The 16299-nt window shown below is 47.0% G+C and overlaps 1 protein-coding gene across 2 annotated transcripts in view; it reads right to left on the minus strand.

Moving 5' to 3' along the window:
• Window positions 1-444: 444 nt before the first annotated feature.
• The window catches only part of sytl5 (synaptotagmin-like 5), a 35302-nt gene continuing 19447 nt past the window's right edge, over window positions 445-16299 (minus strand). For both annotated transcript variants that reach the window (XM_079821188.1, XM_079821187.1), the window contains 6 exons: window positions 10586-10688; window positions 10313-10474; window positions 10086-10194; window positions 3963-4095; window positions 3679-3887; window positions 445-1961 (listed from right to left, as the gene is read on the minus strand). In XM_079821188.1, the coding sequence (XP_079677314.1) occupies window positions 1819-1961; window positions 3679-3887; window positions 3963-4095; window positions 10086-10194; window positions 10313-10474; window positions 10586-10688 (859 nt within the window). In that variant the 3' untranslated portion in view covers window positions 445-1818. The remainder of the gene's footprint in view (window positions 1962-3678; window positions 3888-3962; window positions 4096-10085; window positions 10195-10312; window positions 10475-10585; window positions 10689-16299) is intronic.

The raw sequence follows: 16299 nt of genomic DNA on the forward strand, positions 1-16299 counted from the left end.
TCCGAAGATGATAAGGTACAGTACAGAACCGTCCTAAACACGGTCTTCCTGATGAGTGTGGAAACAGCACATACATTGAACATGCTGTGAATCGAACAGCTTCAGACAATATCAGACATGGGAACACTTGGATGTCAAACATTGACATTGATAAAGCCTTATACATGCCACAAAATCTCTCAATTTATTATACGGTGTGATATAAGGTCTATTCACGTGACTGATGCTAACATGAGTATTAGGTATAAAAGGGGGTGTACACATTATTCATGGAGACCTCACAGTGACATGAATTTACCATTAAACTAGCCTCAAAATAGGGGGTGTAGACATTGTGCTTATACAAAATGTGTGCATATGTATGTTTTTTTTTTTTTTTAAATATCCAAATAGAACCTCAAACCACTTATTTTTATATATAATTTTATTTTTCTTTATATTTTTAGCTATGGAAACATCATGCATTTGTGCAGTGTGTAATTTCTTCTACGCTAAACTACTTTCTCCTTATAGGGTGAGGCTTTCTATGTGATAGGACAGTGGCAGAGGGGGGAATCTACCTGACAACAATGATGTCATTGTAATATCTGCATGCTGAATTGTGACTAATCTTTAAAAAACAGGCTTAATGATATCTTAAATAGAAATGTAATCTACTTTATCTACTTTATATTTGGGTTTGTACCAAAAACATTGGAATTTCTCAGAGGAACTGCAAATCTAGTTCCCAGATATTCTTTTTTATGCCACACATCTTTTTTCACATTCTAACCGTGGTAAAACTAGCTATGGAATTTAACTGTCAGCATCGGTCTCTCTTAAGCCAAATTTACGTGTAATATAGTCTGGACAGATCTGACATGATTATCGTAATATCCTTTGTGCATGTCTAAATGTGCTCATAGAAATGATTGATAACATCCAATGTTCATTGTTCTCAATTAGTCTGCCATGTGTGCAGGTGGTATTTGTGCAAATTGGATTTTTTTTTCCTTGTGTGTGTGTGTGTGCGGAGGAAGTGCTTTGTGCTTTGTTCTTTCAGGACAATTTTGACCTTTGATTGTTGATAATGTTCACTATGCTCTTTTTAAATAGTACTCACGTGCTATTCACAGTTATGACCAATGTGTGTGAATGTTTTAAAATAGAAGGTTACAAGGTGTCCTTGTTACAATGCTGAGCAATATTAACACATACTTACTATAGGGTTAGGGTTTAGGTTACTTGCCCGTAATTATGCATAATTTACTGTTATTACTACAGTAAGTACATGTAACAAGACACTAATATAAAATGTTACCTAATATAAAATCACAAACGGTCAGTGCTAAATAAAGTCAGGTCAGTGAAAGACCACCAATACTTGCCGATCATCTACTGCATTAATTATCTACTATAATAATTGTGAATGCTGCTTGAAACTTTACTTTTAAATTTCAAATGTACATTTTTAAAATGCTTGGGTTAAAATTTAAAATATGTTTTGAGAGAGACTGTACTATTTTTTCGCTCTTCCCTTGTGCTTTATCAACATGAATACCACACTGATATAAGTGATATGTAGTTCCTGCCTTTGCTTCTCAATTTGTGACCACATGGGATTGGGTTTCATCTTAATACCTGGTGTAAATGGGACCTTAGAGGTCCATATGCATGTATGCCACAGATATGTTGAGAGCTGAATTTAGAGAGCATATGTACATTGGAATGTGAATCTGGGTAGTGTGAGCACTGCCAAAGAACATAAAGAGCACTTTAAAGTGTCTAGAGGTGATCCGTTTTGATGCGTATTGCCAGGGAAACTCTCCCTCTTTCTCTCTATGTCTTCCTCTTGGCCATGCTGGACCGCAGCATCAGTGTGCACTCTTGTGGGACTTCAGGGTTGTCAATCATGCGTTGCCATAGCCGCTGCTCCTCGCCGTAGGAATCGTTCCAATCTACTTCTTTCCCATAACTCAGACCTGCAGGACACAAACAGGTCATTTAATTGCTCTGTATGTAAGATTAAAACTGAGAGTTGAACAGCAAAGCGAAGATATCGCTGGCAAAGGTAATTTCAATTACAAAGGTTGTTTAAAGAAATTCAATTATTTTAGCTAGCTAGGAGACAATTTTTTGGCTGTTAGTGGTCAACATTTTTTTAAACACTAATGTCGAGCCCGTTTAGTATATCACAGGGAAATAATAAAAAAATTGCAACAATGGATTGTCATTAGGCTATTTTGAAACATTTTACTAAACAAAATACGGTAATTTTGAAAATGAGTCTCTTATGCTCACCAAGCCTGCATTTATTTGAACAAAAATACAGTAGAAGACAGTAATGTTGTGAAATATTTTGTATATTGCAATATATTTTAAAATGAAATGTATTCCTGTGATGACAAAGCTGAATTTTCAGCATCATTAAGCCAGTCTTCAGAAATCATTCTAATATGCTGATTTGCTGCTCAAGAAACATTTATTATTATTATCAAAGTTGAAAACAGTTGTGTTGCTTTAATATTTTCGTGGAAACCATGATACATTTTTCAGGATTTCAAAAGAATAACAATAGTAAAGACTTTTACATTGCTCCCAAATTTCTGTCACTTTTGCACGTCCTTGATAGTAAAAGTAACCTTTGAATATAAGTGTGTGTATATAGTTAAGCTGCAAATACAGAACGTCATGGTTATGTTTGAACTATCAGCGCATAAACATATCACTGTCCGCATTTACTTTGTCAGCAATTTAGTAGGGGTGTTTTACATGTGAAGAGGCTAGCCAATCCGAATAGTGGTAATTTATTTAGAAGTCTTTCAGGTACAGTAGGACATTTCTTTAAAGGGCTAGAGAGGGTGGAAATTAGTAATGTAAACTGATTTTGGTGCAAGAAACTGCGTAATATTTCTCATTATAAATACTGTAAAAGGCCCCTTTTACACAGTCATCAATGAGAATCAAATAATGATCATGAGTGAGTGAAGATATGAATAAAACATTTGTAACAGTAAATTAGTTCAGCATTAATACAAAATGTGTTGCACAAAGAATTGCCTCATGCATCATTGATGATTGATTTAAGAGACGTTTGGAAAGAACATTACATTCAAGAACATTTGGGACTGAACGATTATCTTAATTCGAGTAAGAGAACATTGCACAGTAAAGCACTATATCAAATCTGTCCTACTAATGTGGGAAATATAATTTGAAAAATACAATTATCAGACTCCAGCGGGGATAGGATGTTAGTGAATGAAAAATCATGTTTCAGGTTGTGCTTTGAACAGTTCGGCTCTTATTCCTGAGAGTATTTTGTGACTGACTTTGCCAGTGTTTGTATTGTTAACTAAAACTTAAACAATTAAAAAAGGTTTTCAGCAATTGAATAAAGCCAAAATACAAGTGAAATATACTGTAGATATTAGATGAAAAACTTGGTACAAGTTGAAGTACTTAAACTGAAATAAAAAATAAATGAAAGCTAAATGACTAAATGTTTATTAGAATGAAAATTTAACATATAAATAAAGGCCAATTCAAAATATTAATAATTCGAAATACTATAATATACCCATTGTTTGCATAAAATGCTGAATTTAGCATGTACGCAAATCTTGAAATGCATACTGTGGTTTTCTGATACAAAAATACAGATTGAACTGAGAAAGGATAAGCTAAAGAAAGACTGACCTGTCCCTGCCCCGAGCCGCACACCACCTAGGAAGACGTTGCTGGCAAGCGGTTCTCTGTCCCACACTGTCAGCTCCAGACACACGCTGTCAAGATCGCCGTGCTGCAGGCCGCAGTATGTAAAGGTGTGATTCCAACGTGGGTTTACAGTACGCTTCACCACCTCGGTCTTGTGCTTTGTGCTTTTCTTGTCATCAGGCAGTAGGTATCTGATACACAAGCAGAGAACCAGGAGTGTGAGTTTGCGAAGTGTATTTGAAATAAATCAGAGGAAGTCAGCTCACCCTTTGACGAATGGGTCAGAGGACCCTCCTTTGACAGCCGTCAGGTTTTTTGCCTCTTTAACCAGCAGCTCCACCATTCCTCCTTTAGGAAGCGTGATGGTCTTCTTTTTTCCCTTCAGAAATCGCCTTTTCACTGAGAAACATAAAGCGTGATTAAACACTCCAGTAATAAATAACGGAGAGCTTCCTGGTAGCTCAAATACAAGCTTTGTTGATGGCACGTTAAACATATAGGGTGTAGGTGACAAAGGGGATTTTACCATTAATTTAATCTTACCCCACCTTAACCAAGCATGTATTTCTAACAGGCAAAATGCCGTAAACAGTCAAATACATGACATCCAATCAAATTACCTCATTGTTTGCGGTCAAAACTGACTGAATCCACACAAGCACTGTACATGATAGGTTGTGCCTAATCACGCTACATTACTGTCATTCTCGGCAATGTACCTTTGTAAAAGTATGAATTTAGTACTTACTAGCATGAAGAACAAATATAGACACAGAGAGTGCATAGAGATTAATTTTAAGACTCACACAGGGTACGTTCTTGTATCGAAGAGAGTTTAAGTTCTTGTTTTTAAAGGTAAATAAATAATATAATTATCAATATCATATGAGCAAGAATGCAGTTTTTCCAGTTCAACAAACAAAATGGTAATATTAAGTGATGTGTATTTTAAACAGTATTATCAGTTTGCTCTATTTTGCAACAAAATAATAGTTTCAACAAAAGCCACAGCAGATCTGCTTTGAATGAATTGTGAGAGTCAACACAATTCATCACAATTCAATCATGATTCAATGACCCATTCATAAATACAGCCACTTGCTTCTTAACTGAATGAATAAATGAATGAATGACTCGATGGCTCACTCATTAAGACATCGACTTACCAACTCCTACTGGCCATTTTAGTTTAATATTTAAGGAGATAGTTCACCAAAAAATGAAAATTCTGTCATCATTTACTCAAGTTGTTCCAAACCTGTACATTCGATGGGCTCCATTGACTTCCATAGTATGGAAAGAAAATACTATGGAGGTTAATGGGGTCCATCAACTGTTTGATAACCCACATTCATTAAAATATCTTCTTTTTTTTCAGCAGAAGAAATAAACACATGCAGGTTTGGAAAAACTTGAGAGTAAGTAAGAGATGACAGAATTTTCATTTTTGGGTGTACTCTTTAAAAAGTATCACTTTGTTTTTACTGCCATTGCAAATTTTTCAATTATTCAAAACACCCGCATTAGAGCATTTACATTTTTTTGCTGTGAAAACTATTAGATATCTTGCAATAACTTGTCTAAGATTAAATTAACCTAGCATGAAAAGCACCAAGATTTGTTTTGTATTTTTTATTTTTTGTTGACAAATATCAACTTTTTTTAATAGTATTTAAGGTATGACAAGACTGTTTTACAGGGAGCAAAGCAATATGATATAAGACACACATTTTCAATAAAAATTTAAATATAATACTATGAATAATCACAATAAATAATTCTTCCACTTAGTAATATATTTTATTGTAACTTAACTGTAGGTTGTTTATAGCTTCGGGGCAACATGATAACTCAAGACCAATCCATGAACATTATTGCCACATTAATATTAAATCTTAAGTGATGTTCAGGAAAGTTGACACATTCACACTTTATCACATAGTTGTGCTTTATTTGTGTTACTTTATTTGTGGTTACGCAATGAAACATGCCAAATTGTGCGGACATACTGTAATTTTTGTCCAGGCTGTCATACAAAGAAATTATGAACACATGCAAAAACCAGTGAGATCCAACAAAATATTAATAACTGATTTTGATGAAGTCAATGTATGGTCTTTCATGTGAGCTTTTTGTTTTTCTATGCATTTTATTTTGCACAGTGAAATAAAACCTTGTAGTGAATGTGGCATACATAATTCACCTTTGAGGATAAACGTAGTTCTATACACTGTTCTATACACTGCTGTATAAATGCAGCACTTTGTTAGCGTGTTTGTTCATGACTGTTCACCGCGGTCCCTTTAAATGTGCTTAACGCGTGTTGATGTGGGACGCTTGTCAGCACCATTTTGATTCTGAGTTTTCTGCTTCATGTAATAAACGAGACACGCACTCGTGTACTCAACGTGAGAAATTGTCTGTTGTTATTTACTGCAATTTCCACACTGGTGACCCCGACATTAGTCTGCTGACGTATTCAGAGACACGACACGACCATGAATGCGAATGCCGTCACTCTCAAACTCCCCGAATTCTGGGAATCGTCGGCATCGGCATGGTTCGCCCAGACTGAAGCGCAGTTTGCGTTGCGCGAGATCACCGCGGATACAACGAAATACTATTACGTTGTGTCGGCTCTCGGAAATTCAACGGCATCCAGAGTGGTGAGCCTTCTTACAAATACTCCGGCAACTGAGAAGTATACAGCACTCAAAACCCACCTGTTGAAAACGTTTGAACTGTTGGACGCTGAGAGAGCCAGCAGGCTTTTCTCCCTTCAAGGACTGGGTGACAGCAAACCGTCCGAGCTCATGGACCGTATTCTGGATCTTTTAGGTGAACACAGACCTGATTTTCTTTTCACTCAGCTTTTTCTGCATCAGCTGCCTTCCCAATTGAGAGCTGCAGTAGCTAACACCACAATCACTGATTGTCGGAGACTGGCTGAAGAGGCTGATACATTTTTCCTGGTGAGTCAGGGACATTGTACGCCCACGCTTTTTCCCGCACACATTGCTTCGGTGACACAGGACGACTCCACACTCATCGCAGCAGCCACTTCTCGTCGGCAGCAGTTTTCTGGCCCCCAACAACCTTCAGGCTTGTGTTTCTACCATGCAAAGCAACCAAATGTCGCCCACCATGCAGTTTCGGTGGGTCGGCCGCATAGGCAGGCTGCTCTTCAGCCGCGACAGCATCTCTGGACGGCGTTTTCTGTGCGACACGGGAGCACAGAGGAGCGTCCTGCCTGCATCCCGTTTGGACATGGTGACCGACAGCCACGGCCCTCCTATGAAAGCTGCCAATGGTAGCCCCATCCGCACATATGGAACGAGGTACGTCGAATTATGTTTCGGAGGACAGCAGTTCGGCTGGGACTTTGTTACTGCAAAGGTTGCCGTCCCCCTCCTCGGCGCAGATTTTTTGTGTGCACAAGGTGATTTTTTCCAAAGTTGACCTTGTCCAGGGATATCATCAGGTGCCGGTACGACCACTGGACATTCCCCAAACGGCAGTGATCACACCGTTTGGTCTATTTGAGTTCCTGCGCATGCCTTTTGGCCTTAAAAACGCCGCCCAATCTTTTCAACGCCTCATGGACTCTGTGTTGCGGGACCTGCCATTCCTTTTTGTGTAATTGGATGACATCTTAGTAGCAAGCACATCCAAGTCTCAGCACCTGGCGCACCTCCGAACCCTTTTTGAGCGGCTTAGCCAGAATGGTTTAATTGTCAACCCCGCTAAGTGCCAGTTCGGTCTCTCCACCATTGACTTCCTAGGACACAGAGTCACTAAGGACGGTGCAGTCCCTCTCCCATCAAAGGTGGAGGTGGTCACGCAGTTCCCACGCCCGCTCACCGTCAAATCCCTGCAGGAGTTCCTCGGCATGGTTAATTTTTTACCACCGCTTCATCCCTAGAGCCGCTCAGCTCATGCGGCCCTTGCACGAGGCCTTGAAAGGTAAACCCAAGCACGCTGTGGACTGGACTGAGAGCAGAGACAGGGCTTTTGCTGCCACTAAGGCAGCCCTAGCGAACGCCACCATGCTGGCGCACCCTTCTCCTACAGTCCCCATCGCCATCACCTCTGATGCCTCGGATTACGCTGTTTGTGCGGTCTATGAGCAGTGGGTAAGCGGGGCCTGGCAACCGCTGGCTTTCTTAAGCCGTCAGCTGCGCCCCTGTGAGCGGAAGTACAGCACTTTCGACTGGGAGCTTCTGGGTCTCTACCTCGCCATCAGACATTTTCGTTCCCTTCTGGAAGGCCGGCATTTCACTGCTTTTGTGGACCACAAGCCGCTGACTTTTGCCATGGCCAAGGTAGCTGAGCCGTGGTTCACCCACCAGCAACGTCATCTGTCCTACATTTCAGAGTTCACCACGGACTTGCAGCACATTGCTGGTAAGAACAACCGCGTGGCGGACTGCCTATCACGGGCTGTGGCAGGGGCCGTCCACCTTGGTTTGGATTACAACAGCATGGCAGCGACTCAGACCACAGACCCGGGAGTGCAACTCCTGAGGACCTCGACTACAGGGCTGCAAATCGAGGACGTGGTTTTTGGTGAGGCCGGCACCACACTCCTGTGTGACGTCTCCACAGGTAGTCCACGGCCGGTCGTACCCTCGGGATGGAGACGACAAGTTTTAGATGCCATCCATGGTCTCTCCCACCCAGGTTCGAAAGCCTCACAGAGACAGGTTGCAGCAAAGTTTGTTTGGCATGGCCTCAAGAAGGACGTTAGGGACTGGGCTAACACTTGTGTTGAGTGCCAATGGGCCAAAGTACACCGCCACACTAAAGCCCCGTTAGAGTCGTTCTCAGTACCAGAGAGACGTTTTGACCATGTAAACGTGGACCTGGTCGGTCCTCTGCCGTCATCTCACGGTTTCACATCTGTTAACCATGGTTGACAGGACCACCCGCTGGCCTGAGGCTGTGCCACTGACGTCAGTGGCGTCTGTCGAGATGACACGGGCATTTATTGCCACCTAGGTTGCCCGTTTTGGCACTCCTTCAGACATATCCTCTGACCGAGGCGCACAGTTTACGTCTGAGCTGTGGGATGCTGTCGCACAGAGCCTCGGAGTGAAACTCCACCGCACGACCGCATATCAACCGCAGGCTAACGGACTCTGTGAACGTTTTCATAGGTCGATGAAGGCTGCCCTGCGTGCCAGCCTCAAAGACAGCAACTGGGTCGACAAGCTCCCGTGGGTGATGCTGGGCATCAGGACTGCACCAAAGGAGGACCTTCAGTCCTCATCCGCAGAGCTTGTTTATGGACAGCCGCTGCGTGTACCAGGGAATTTTGTGCCTAGCACCACGGTTCCTTGGTCTGCTACTCTCCAGCGGTCTACTTTACTGGACAATGCAAGGCTTTTCGCACCTGTCCCTACTTCCCGGCACGGCCTCCCTCGGTCACACATCCCCGCTGGACTTCAGACGGCTGACTATGTTTTCATTCGCCATGATGCCCACAGGGGACCGCTACGCCCGCCCTACGAGGGCCCGTTCCGGGTTCTGGAGACGGGGGGCAAACATTTTGTGGTGGACAGGGGCGGCAAACCGGAGCGACTCTCCATCGACTGCCTCAAACCGGCTCACTTGGACGTGGCGAGGCCCATTGATATGGCCCAGCCCCCTCGACGCGGACGGCCTCCTGCTCTGCCCCCACCCCTTGCTCCTTTCCCTCCCAAGCCTCCCACACTCCATGCCCCACACTTGTGTCATGACAAGACACCGGCTGCAGAGGGGTCTCCCCGACCCCCGATACAGCGCAGCCGTTGTGGCCGGTTGATACGCCCACCTCCCCGTTGACTGTTTGGTTCTTCTCCTGATATGGTGAATTCTGGGGGGACGTATGTAGTGAATGTGGCATACATAATTCACCTTTGAGGATAAACGTAGTTCTATACACTGTTCTATACACTGCTGTATAAATGCAGCACTTTGTTAGTGTGTTTGTTCATGACTGTTCAGGGACCGCGGTCCCTTTAAATGTGCTTAACGCGTGTTGATGTGGGACGCTTGTCAGCACCATTTTGATTCTGAGTTTTCTGCTTCATGTAATAAACGAGACGCACTCGTGTACTCAACGTGAGAAATTGTCGGTTGTTATTTACTGCAATTTCCACAACCTCTAGCTGTAGTTTGCCTTTTTTTTAGCCAAATAATTTAGTCAGATAAATACCTTAACCAAGTTTAGTGTTTTGTTCCTCCCTCATATTTAAAATATTATATAATATTTTTCAAATTATTTGATGGTTTAATCGAACTTTAGGGTAATTAAAAAACAATTATTCCCTAATTTTGGCCACTACTGTAGGTCATATGTTTTAACAACAATGAAAAGGTGAAGAAATTATATAATTTCTAAATCATACCTTGCACTTGGTCCAGAGGCAGGGAGACATTTTTCTCTGCAGGAATGTACTTCAGAACCACTGTAAGTTCCCCTTTATAGTGCATCACTGAGTCCACATAAAACTCATTCTGACACAGACACACACATTTCAGTATCACATTTATCCATGTCAACACATTTCTTTTTTTTCTCTCTCGCTGTTTCTTTTTGTGTGTGTGTGTGTGTGTGTGTGTGTATTCAGCTCACCCTAGGCTGTAGAGAGAACCACTCCTCTATCTGCGTGTCAAACTCCCAGGAGTCAAAGGTCAGCTCTGTCTCCCCCAGGAAGTTGTTGTGTCCAAAACGATCATGATGCCACACAGAAACCTGCAGTGTGCGCGTCTCCAGCTGAGAGTGACTGACTACATACTATTCAAAGGGACAGAAACAGATAAGAGCCTTTAAATCAATATCTCATTTGCGATATCTCATCAATCTCAATACAAAAACCCTGAAAGGCAGGCCTGAACCTTCTCTTACCCTCAGGTTTTCATTGAACACTGGGTTATTGGTGTTGCTTTTGATGCTGGTTTTCCGCTTGCTTTGACGGGACTTGTCTGGCAGGAGATATGTTTTAACATAGCTGCAAACACACATACATAATACCAAATCTTTTGCTTCTGTACAATATCAGCCTCTGACACATAAGTATTAAAATGATACTTAGACAACAAATAAACAACTTTAGACAACTGATAAAATAATAGTAGAGCTGCCAACAGGTTCAATATTTAAACGTCAATGATTTGTGATTAAGCTAAGTTATTGAGTTAATTAACTTGGTTCATTATTAATAATTATTATTAAGTGTTGGGTTCTGAAATTTATTTAGATGATTTCTGTACCATTCAACACCTTCAATGGTGTTGGACATTGATCACATCGTTGGTAAATGATTAATATTTCAGCAAATATTTTAGAACATTTCTAGGAATTTTCAAGAAAATTTCAGCTGAATCAAAATTTGAAAAATGACTGCATTAAATGAAAAGGTCACCAAAGCTCCAAAAATGAAACGTCTCGGTTACGTATGTAACCCTCGTTCCCTGAGGAGGGAACGGAGACATATGTTAGTGACTAACGAATGGGGGTTTCACTTAGAAGCCTATTACCTTCGAGAATATAACAGCGCCCAATGGCGTGCCAATGCCATGGGCATGCGGGATTTGCATGCGTAACTCCGCCTCACCTCGTGGGTATATAAGGAAGTACGCTGGCAACATCGCATTATGTATCCGCTTCGGAGCCAAGATCTCCGCAAGATGCGGAGCCAAGATCAAGGAACGTACGTCTCCGTTCCCTCCTCAGGGAACGAGGGTTACATACGTAACCGAGACGTTCCCTTTCGTTCAGTCACTACGACGTACGTTAGTGACTAATCAATGGGGGTTCCAATATAACAGCGCCACTCAGCTGTCTTCCAGTGCCCTGCGTAAGTGTGAGATCTCTGCCGTATATGGCCGAATGACTCCCACTTATTACAGGAATACCAAGGTACACTGGGATGCATATTCCAGTGAGGAAATGCCAAGATGCCTACCCGTAGGGAGGACTTAGAGAGTACACATATGACCCGCTAAGGGCTGCATATGGAAGAACTCTAGGGAACCAGCTGAAGGTGGATTTTTAACCCTAGGGGTGGCAGGGGCTTGCCAAGGGAAAGACACCTGCTCACTGAGGAGGCTTACGGTGGAAATACTCGTGTGGGGGTCGCCAGAGGGGAACCATGCACACGGGGCACCTGGCCGGACATGAGGGTCTGGGCTCGAAGGGGCAGACTGAACTGATGTCGGCATCGACAGTGCTGGAGGAACGGGGGGCTCACGGGGAGCTCACCTGAGGAGAATATTGCACGTATCCAGTCCGTGGAGTGGAATGGCGGGCAAGCGAAGACACCTGAGCCTGGTCCATTACCGGCCACTAGTAGAGGCGAGTACATAGTCGGACACTGGCTCCACTCGGAGATTGTAGAATCTGGCGAATGTGTTAGGTGTTGCCCAGCCTGCAGCTCTGCAGATGTCTGTTAGCGAGGCGCCATGCGCTAGAGCCCAAGAGGAGGCCACACTCCGGGTGGAGTGAGCCCGAACCCCAAGGGGACATGGTCGACCTTGCTGCTGGTAAGCCAAAACAATGGTGTCCACTATCCAGTGAGACAACCTCTGCTTTGAGAGAGCTCTTCCCTTCTGCTCTCCACCATAACAGACAAAGAGCTGGTCTGAGGTCCTGAAACACTGCGTCATGTCTACATAAGCGCGGAGAGTGCGTACTGGACAGAGCAATGCCAAGGCTGGGTCTGCCTCCTCCAAAGGCAGTGCTTGCAGGTTCACCACCTGATCTCTAAATGGGGTGGTAGGAACCTTGGGCACATATCCAGGCTGGGGTCTCAGGATCACGTGAGAGTTAGCCGGCCCGAATTCCAGGCACGCTTCGTCAACTGAAAATGCCCTTAACGGAGGCCAATGCAAATGCAGAGCCGAGTGGACCCTGCCCTAGCGGAAGTGATGGTGGCGACCACCGTAGGTGGCAGGCCACTCAAACCTGCCGCGTCCCGTCTAGGAGCCACACGTGGAGGTTCCACAGGTCGGGACGCGGATGCCAAAGGCTGCCCCGTCTCTGAGTGAGGAGGTCTCAGAGGAATAGGCCAGGGAGGGGCTGTCGCAAGGAGTAAAAGTTCTGGGAACCAGGTCTGGCCGTGCCAGTACGGGGCGACCAACATGACCTGCTCCTTGTCCTCCCTGATCTTGCACAGTACCCGTGCAAGAAGGCTCACTGGGGGAAACGCATACTTGCGTAGCCCTGACGGCCAGCTGTGCGCCAGTGCATCCGTGCCGAGGGTGCCCTCGGTCAGGGAATAATACAGGGAGCAATGGGAAGAGTCCTGGGAGGCAAACAGATCTACCTGTGCGTTGCCGAACTGTTCCCAAATCAGCTGGACCGTCTGGGGATGGGGTCTCCATTCTCCAGGAAGTGGCTGAAACCGTGAGAGCTCGTCGGCTGCACGGTTCAGGTCTCCCGGGATGTGGACAGCACGAAGGGACCTCAGGTGCTTCTGACTCCATAGAACGAGATGGCGGGTGAGTTGAGACATACGGCAGGAGCGTAGACCACCCTGTCGGTTAATGTACGCCACAGTGGCCGTGTTGTCTGTCCGGACTAGTACGTGTTGACCCCTCAGCAACGCTCGGAAGCGGTGCAGGGCGAACCATACCGCCAGCAACTCGAGGCAATTGACATGCAGAAGGAGCTGGGGTCCTGTCCAGGAGCCCGCGGCTGCTTGCCCATTGCACATGGCACCCCAACCCGTGGATGAGGCATCTGTTGACACAACAATATGCCTGGAAACTCGTTCTAAGGACACTCCGGTCCGTAGAAAACTGAGGTTCGACCACGGGGAGAGAGTCTGTAAGCAGGCCCTAGTCACTGGGACCCGGAGCGTGCCAGACCGCCATGCCCATCTCGGGACTCGATCGCGTAGCCAGTGCTGAAGCGGTTTCATATGTAGCAATCCGAGCAGCGTTACCGCGGCTGCAGATGCCATATGCCCCAGGAGCCTCTGAAAGTGTTTCAGTGGAACCGCACTCTTACTCTCGATTTGACGGAGGCAAGTCAGCAGAGACTGCGCGCGCTCGCTCGTAAGCTGCGCGCACATGACGACCGAGTCGATATCCATACCGAGAAAAGAGATCCTCTGCACGGGGCAAAGTTTGCTCTTCTCCCAGTTGACCCGAAGGCCCAGACGGGCTAAGTGATGGAGCACTAGATCTCCGTGTTCGCAAACCTGCACTCGAGAGTGACTCATTATGAGCCAGTCGTCGAGGTAGTTCAGGATGCGAAACCCGTGCTGCCGGAGAGGTGCAAGGGCTGCCTTGACAATCTTCGTAAAGACGCGAGGGGACAGAGATAGCCCGAATGGGAGGACCGCGTACTGATATGCCTGCCCCTCGAAAGCAAACCGTAGGAACGGTCTGTGTCGAGGTAGGATGGAGACATGAAAGTAGGCGTCCTTCAGGTCGATCGCTGAAAACCAATCGTCCGGACGAATGCATTCGAAAAGGCGTTTCGCTGTCAACATCTTGAACGGAAGCCTGTGAAGGTAACGGTTCAAGATGCGCAGGTCCAGGATCGGTCGTAACCCAACGGTCTTTTTGGGTACAATGAAGTAGGAGCTGTAGAACCCGGACTTCATCTCGGCTGGAGGGACAGGCTCGATCGCACCCTTCCCCAGTAGGGTGGCAACCTCCGCTCGCATGACAGGGGCATTGGCCCCGACCATAGTAAAGCGGACTCCCCGGAAGCAGGGAGGAGCCTGCGCAAACTGAATCGCGTAGCCGCGCCTGACGGTCTTCGCGGCCCAGCGGGACAGCCCGCTGAAGCCAGGCTTCCAGAAACTGCACCAAAGGGGTCATTCGGACCACAGACGTACCCGGTGTGGGGCAGCGATGCAGCGTTATCGGCCTGGACATGGGAGGCTGTTGGGCGTCCCGGTGTGGGGGCACGGTTAACGGCTGCATCCTGACAGAGGAGACCAGGGAAGGACGCACGTTCCACTGGGGTCTGCTCTGCCAGGGGGCTGGCGACAGAGAGGGATGCGAGTGGCGGGACCCGTGGGTGGCGCGCACTGTCATCACCGATCTCTGCTGGCTCAGGGATGGGAGTGTTAATTCTTTCTTTGACCAAATTAGGGTGCTGCTGACCCGGGGGCCAGCAGCTGAACAAAGGATTCTCCCCCGGCCCTCCACCGGGGGAAGGAGTGGTCCTGCTACCATCTCCTCGAAAGAATTTCCCATCCCTGAGCCGTCCGTCTCAGGAGCGCCGCTTGGCCTGGCATTTAGTGGGGCGCGGGGCGGGCTGAGCGGACTGGGACGCCTTCCTACGGCGACCTCCACGACCCGGCCCAGGTGAAGGCTGCTGCTGGGACCGGGCAGGAGAGGCGGGAGCCTTAGGAGAGCGTTCTCGGCGGCGAGCAGGCTGAGGCGACTGTGCCGGCGGCTGAGTGGAGGCAGCAGCTGGCCGCCGGGGCAGTATATGTTTGATTGCCTCAGTCTGTTTCTGGGCGGTTGAAAACCGTTGGGCGAAGTTTTCAACCGCGCCGCCGAAGAGGCCAGCCTGGGATATGGGGTGTCGAGGAACCGTGTCCGCTCGCTGTCCCGCATATCGGCCAGGTTTAGCCACAAATGTCGCTCCTGGACCACATTTGTGGACATCACTTGACCCAGGGAGCGTGCGGTCACCTTCGTCGCCCGGAGGGCGAGGTCGGTGGCGGCACGCAGCTCGTCCACGAGCCCCGGATCAACTCCACCCTCGTGCATGTCCCTGAGGATCCTGGCCTGGTAGACCTGGAGGATCGCCATGGCATGCAAAGAGGTGGCAGCCTGCCCCGCAGCTCTGTGCGATTTCGCCACCAAGGTTGATGTGAATCGACAGGCTTTGGAGGGGTGCTTAGGATCGCCACGCCAAGTTGAAGCGCTCTGCGGACACAGCTGCATCGCTACAGATTGTTCAACTGGGGGGACCCCAGTGTACCCGTTGGCCGCGGCCCCATCAAGGGTGGAGAAGGCGGAGGAGGTCGCCGAACGGTCACCGGAAGACAACGGGGACTTCCAGGACCACGCGACCTCCTCATGCAGCTCGGGAAAGAAAGGTTTTGGAGGCGGGGACTGCCGGGTGTCAGCGCGGGCTCCCAAAAACCAATCATCGAGCCGCGGCTGCCCGAGACAGCATGGCTGTCAGCTCTGGGTCCGACTCGGGCAATGCTGGTGCGCCCGAAGGCGGCAGCACAGCCGAGTCATCATCCTCAGAGGACTCGAGCCCACCTTGTGATGCGGTGACCGACATCGCATCATCCTCGGGAGCGGCAAACGAGATACGCGGGGGGGGCCGGAGCAGGCCCCGCGATCTCCGCCTGGACACTCGCGGGTTGCGGAGCGCTAGAAGGGGGTGTGGCCCGAGGCATGAGCGTCGGGGCTTTGTTCCACACCGTCACCCTCAGGTCACCCTGACCACCAGCAGAAGTACCGCTCCTCAGGGGAACGGTAGATCGGGGTGTGGTAGAGGGGACTCTCACTTCATTACGAAGATCATGGAGTCTTGACCGCAGCACCGCGATGGTCATGTTTCCGCAGTGGGAACATGACTCATCCACAAACGCTGCTTGAGCATGCTGAACGCCCAAGCATACCAAGCAGAGATTGTGC

This window comes from Gobio gobio (assembly GCF_949357685.1).
Source record: "Gobio gobio genome assembly, chromosome: 7".
NCBI classification, from domain to species: domain Eukaryota; kingdom Metazoa; phylum Chordata; class Actinopteri; order Cypriniformes; family Gobionidae; genus Gobio; species Gobio gobio.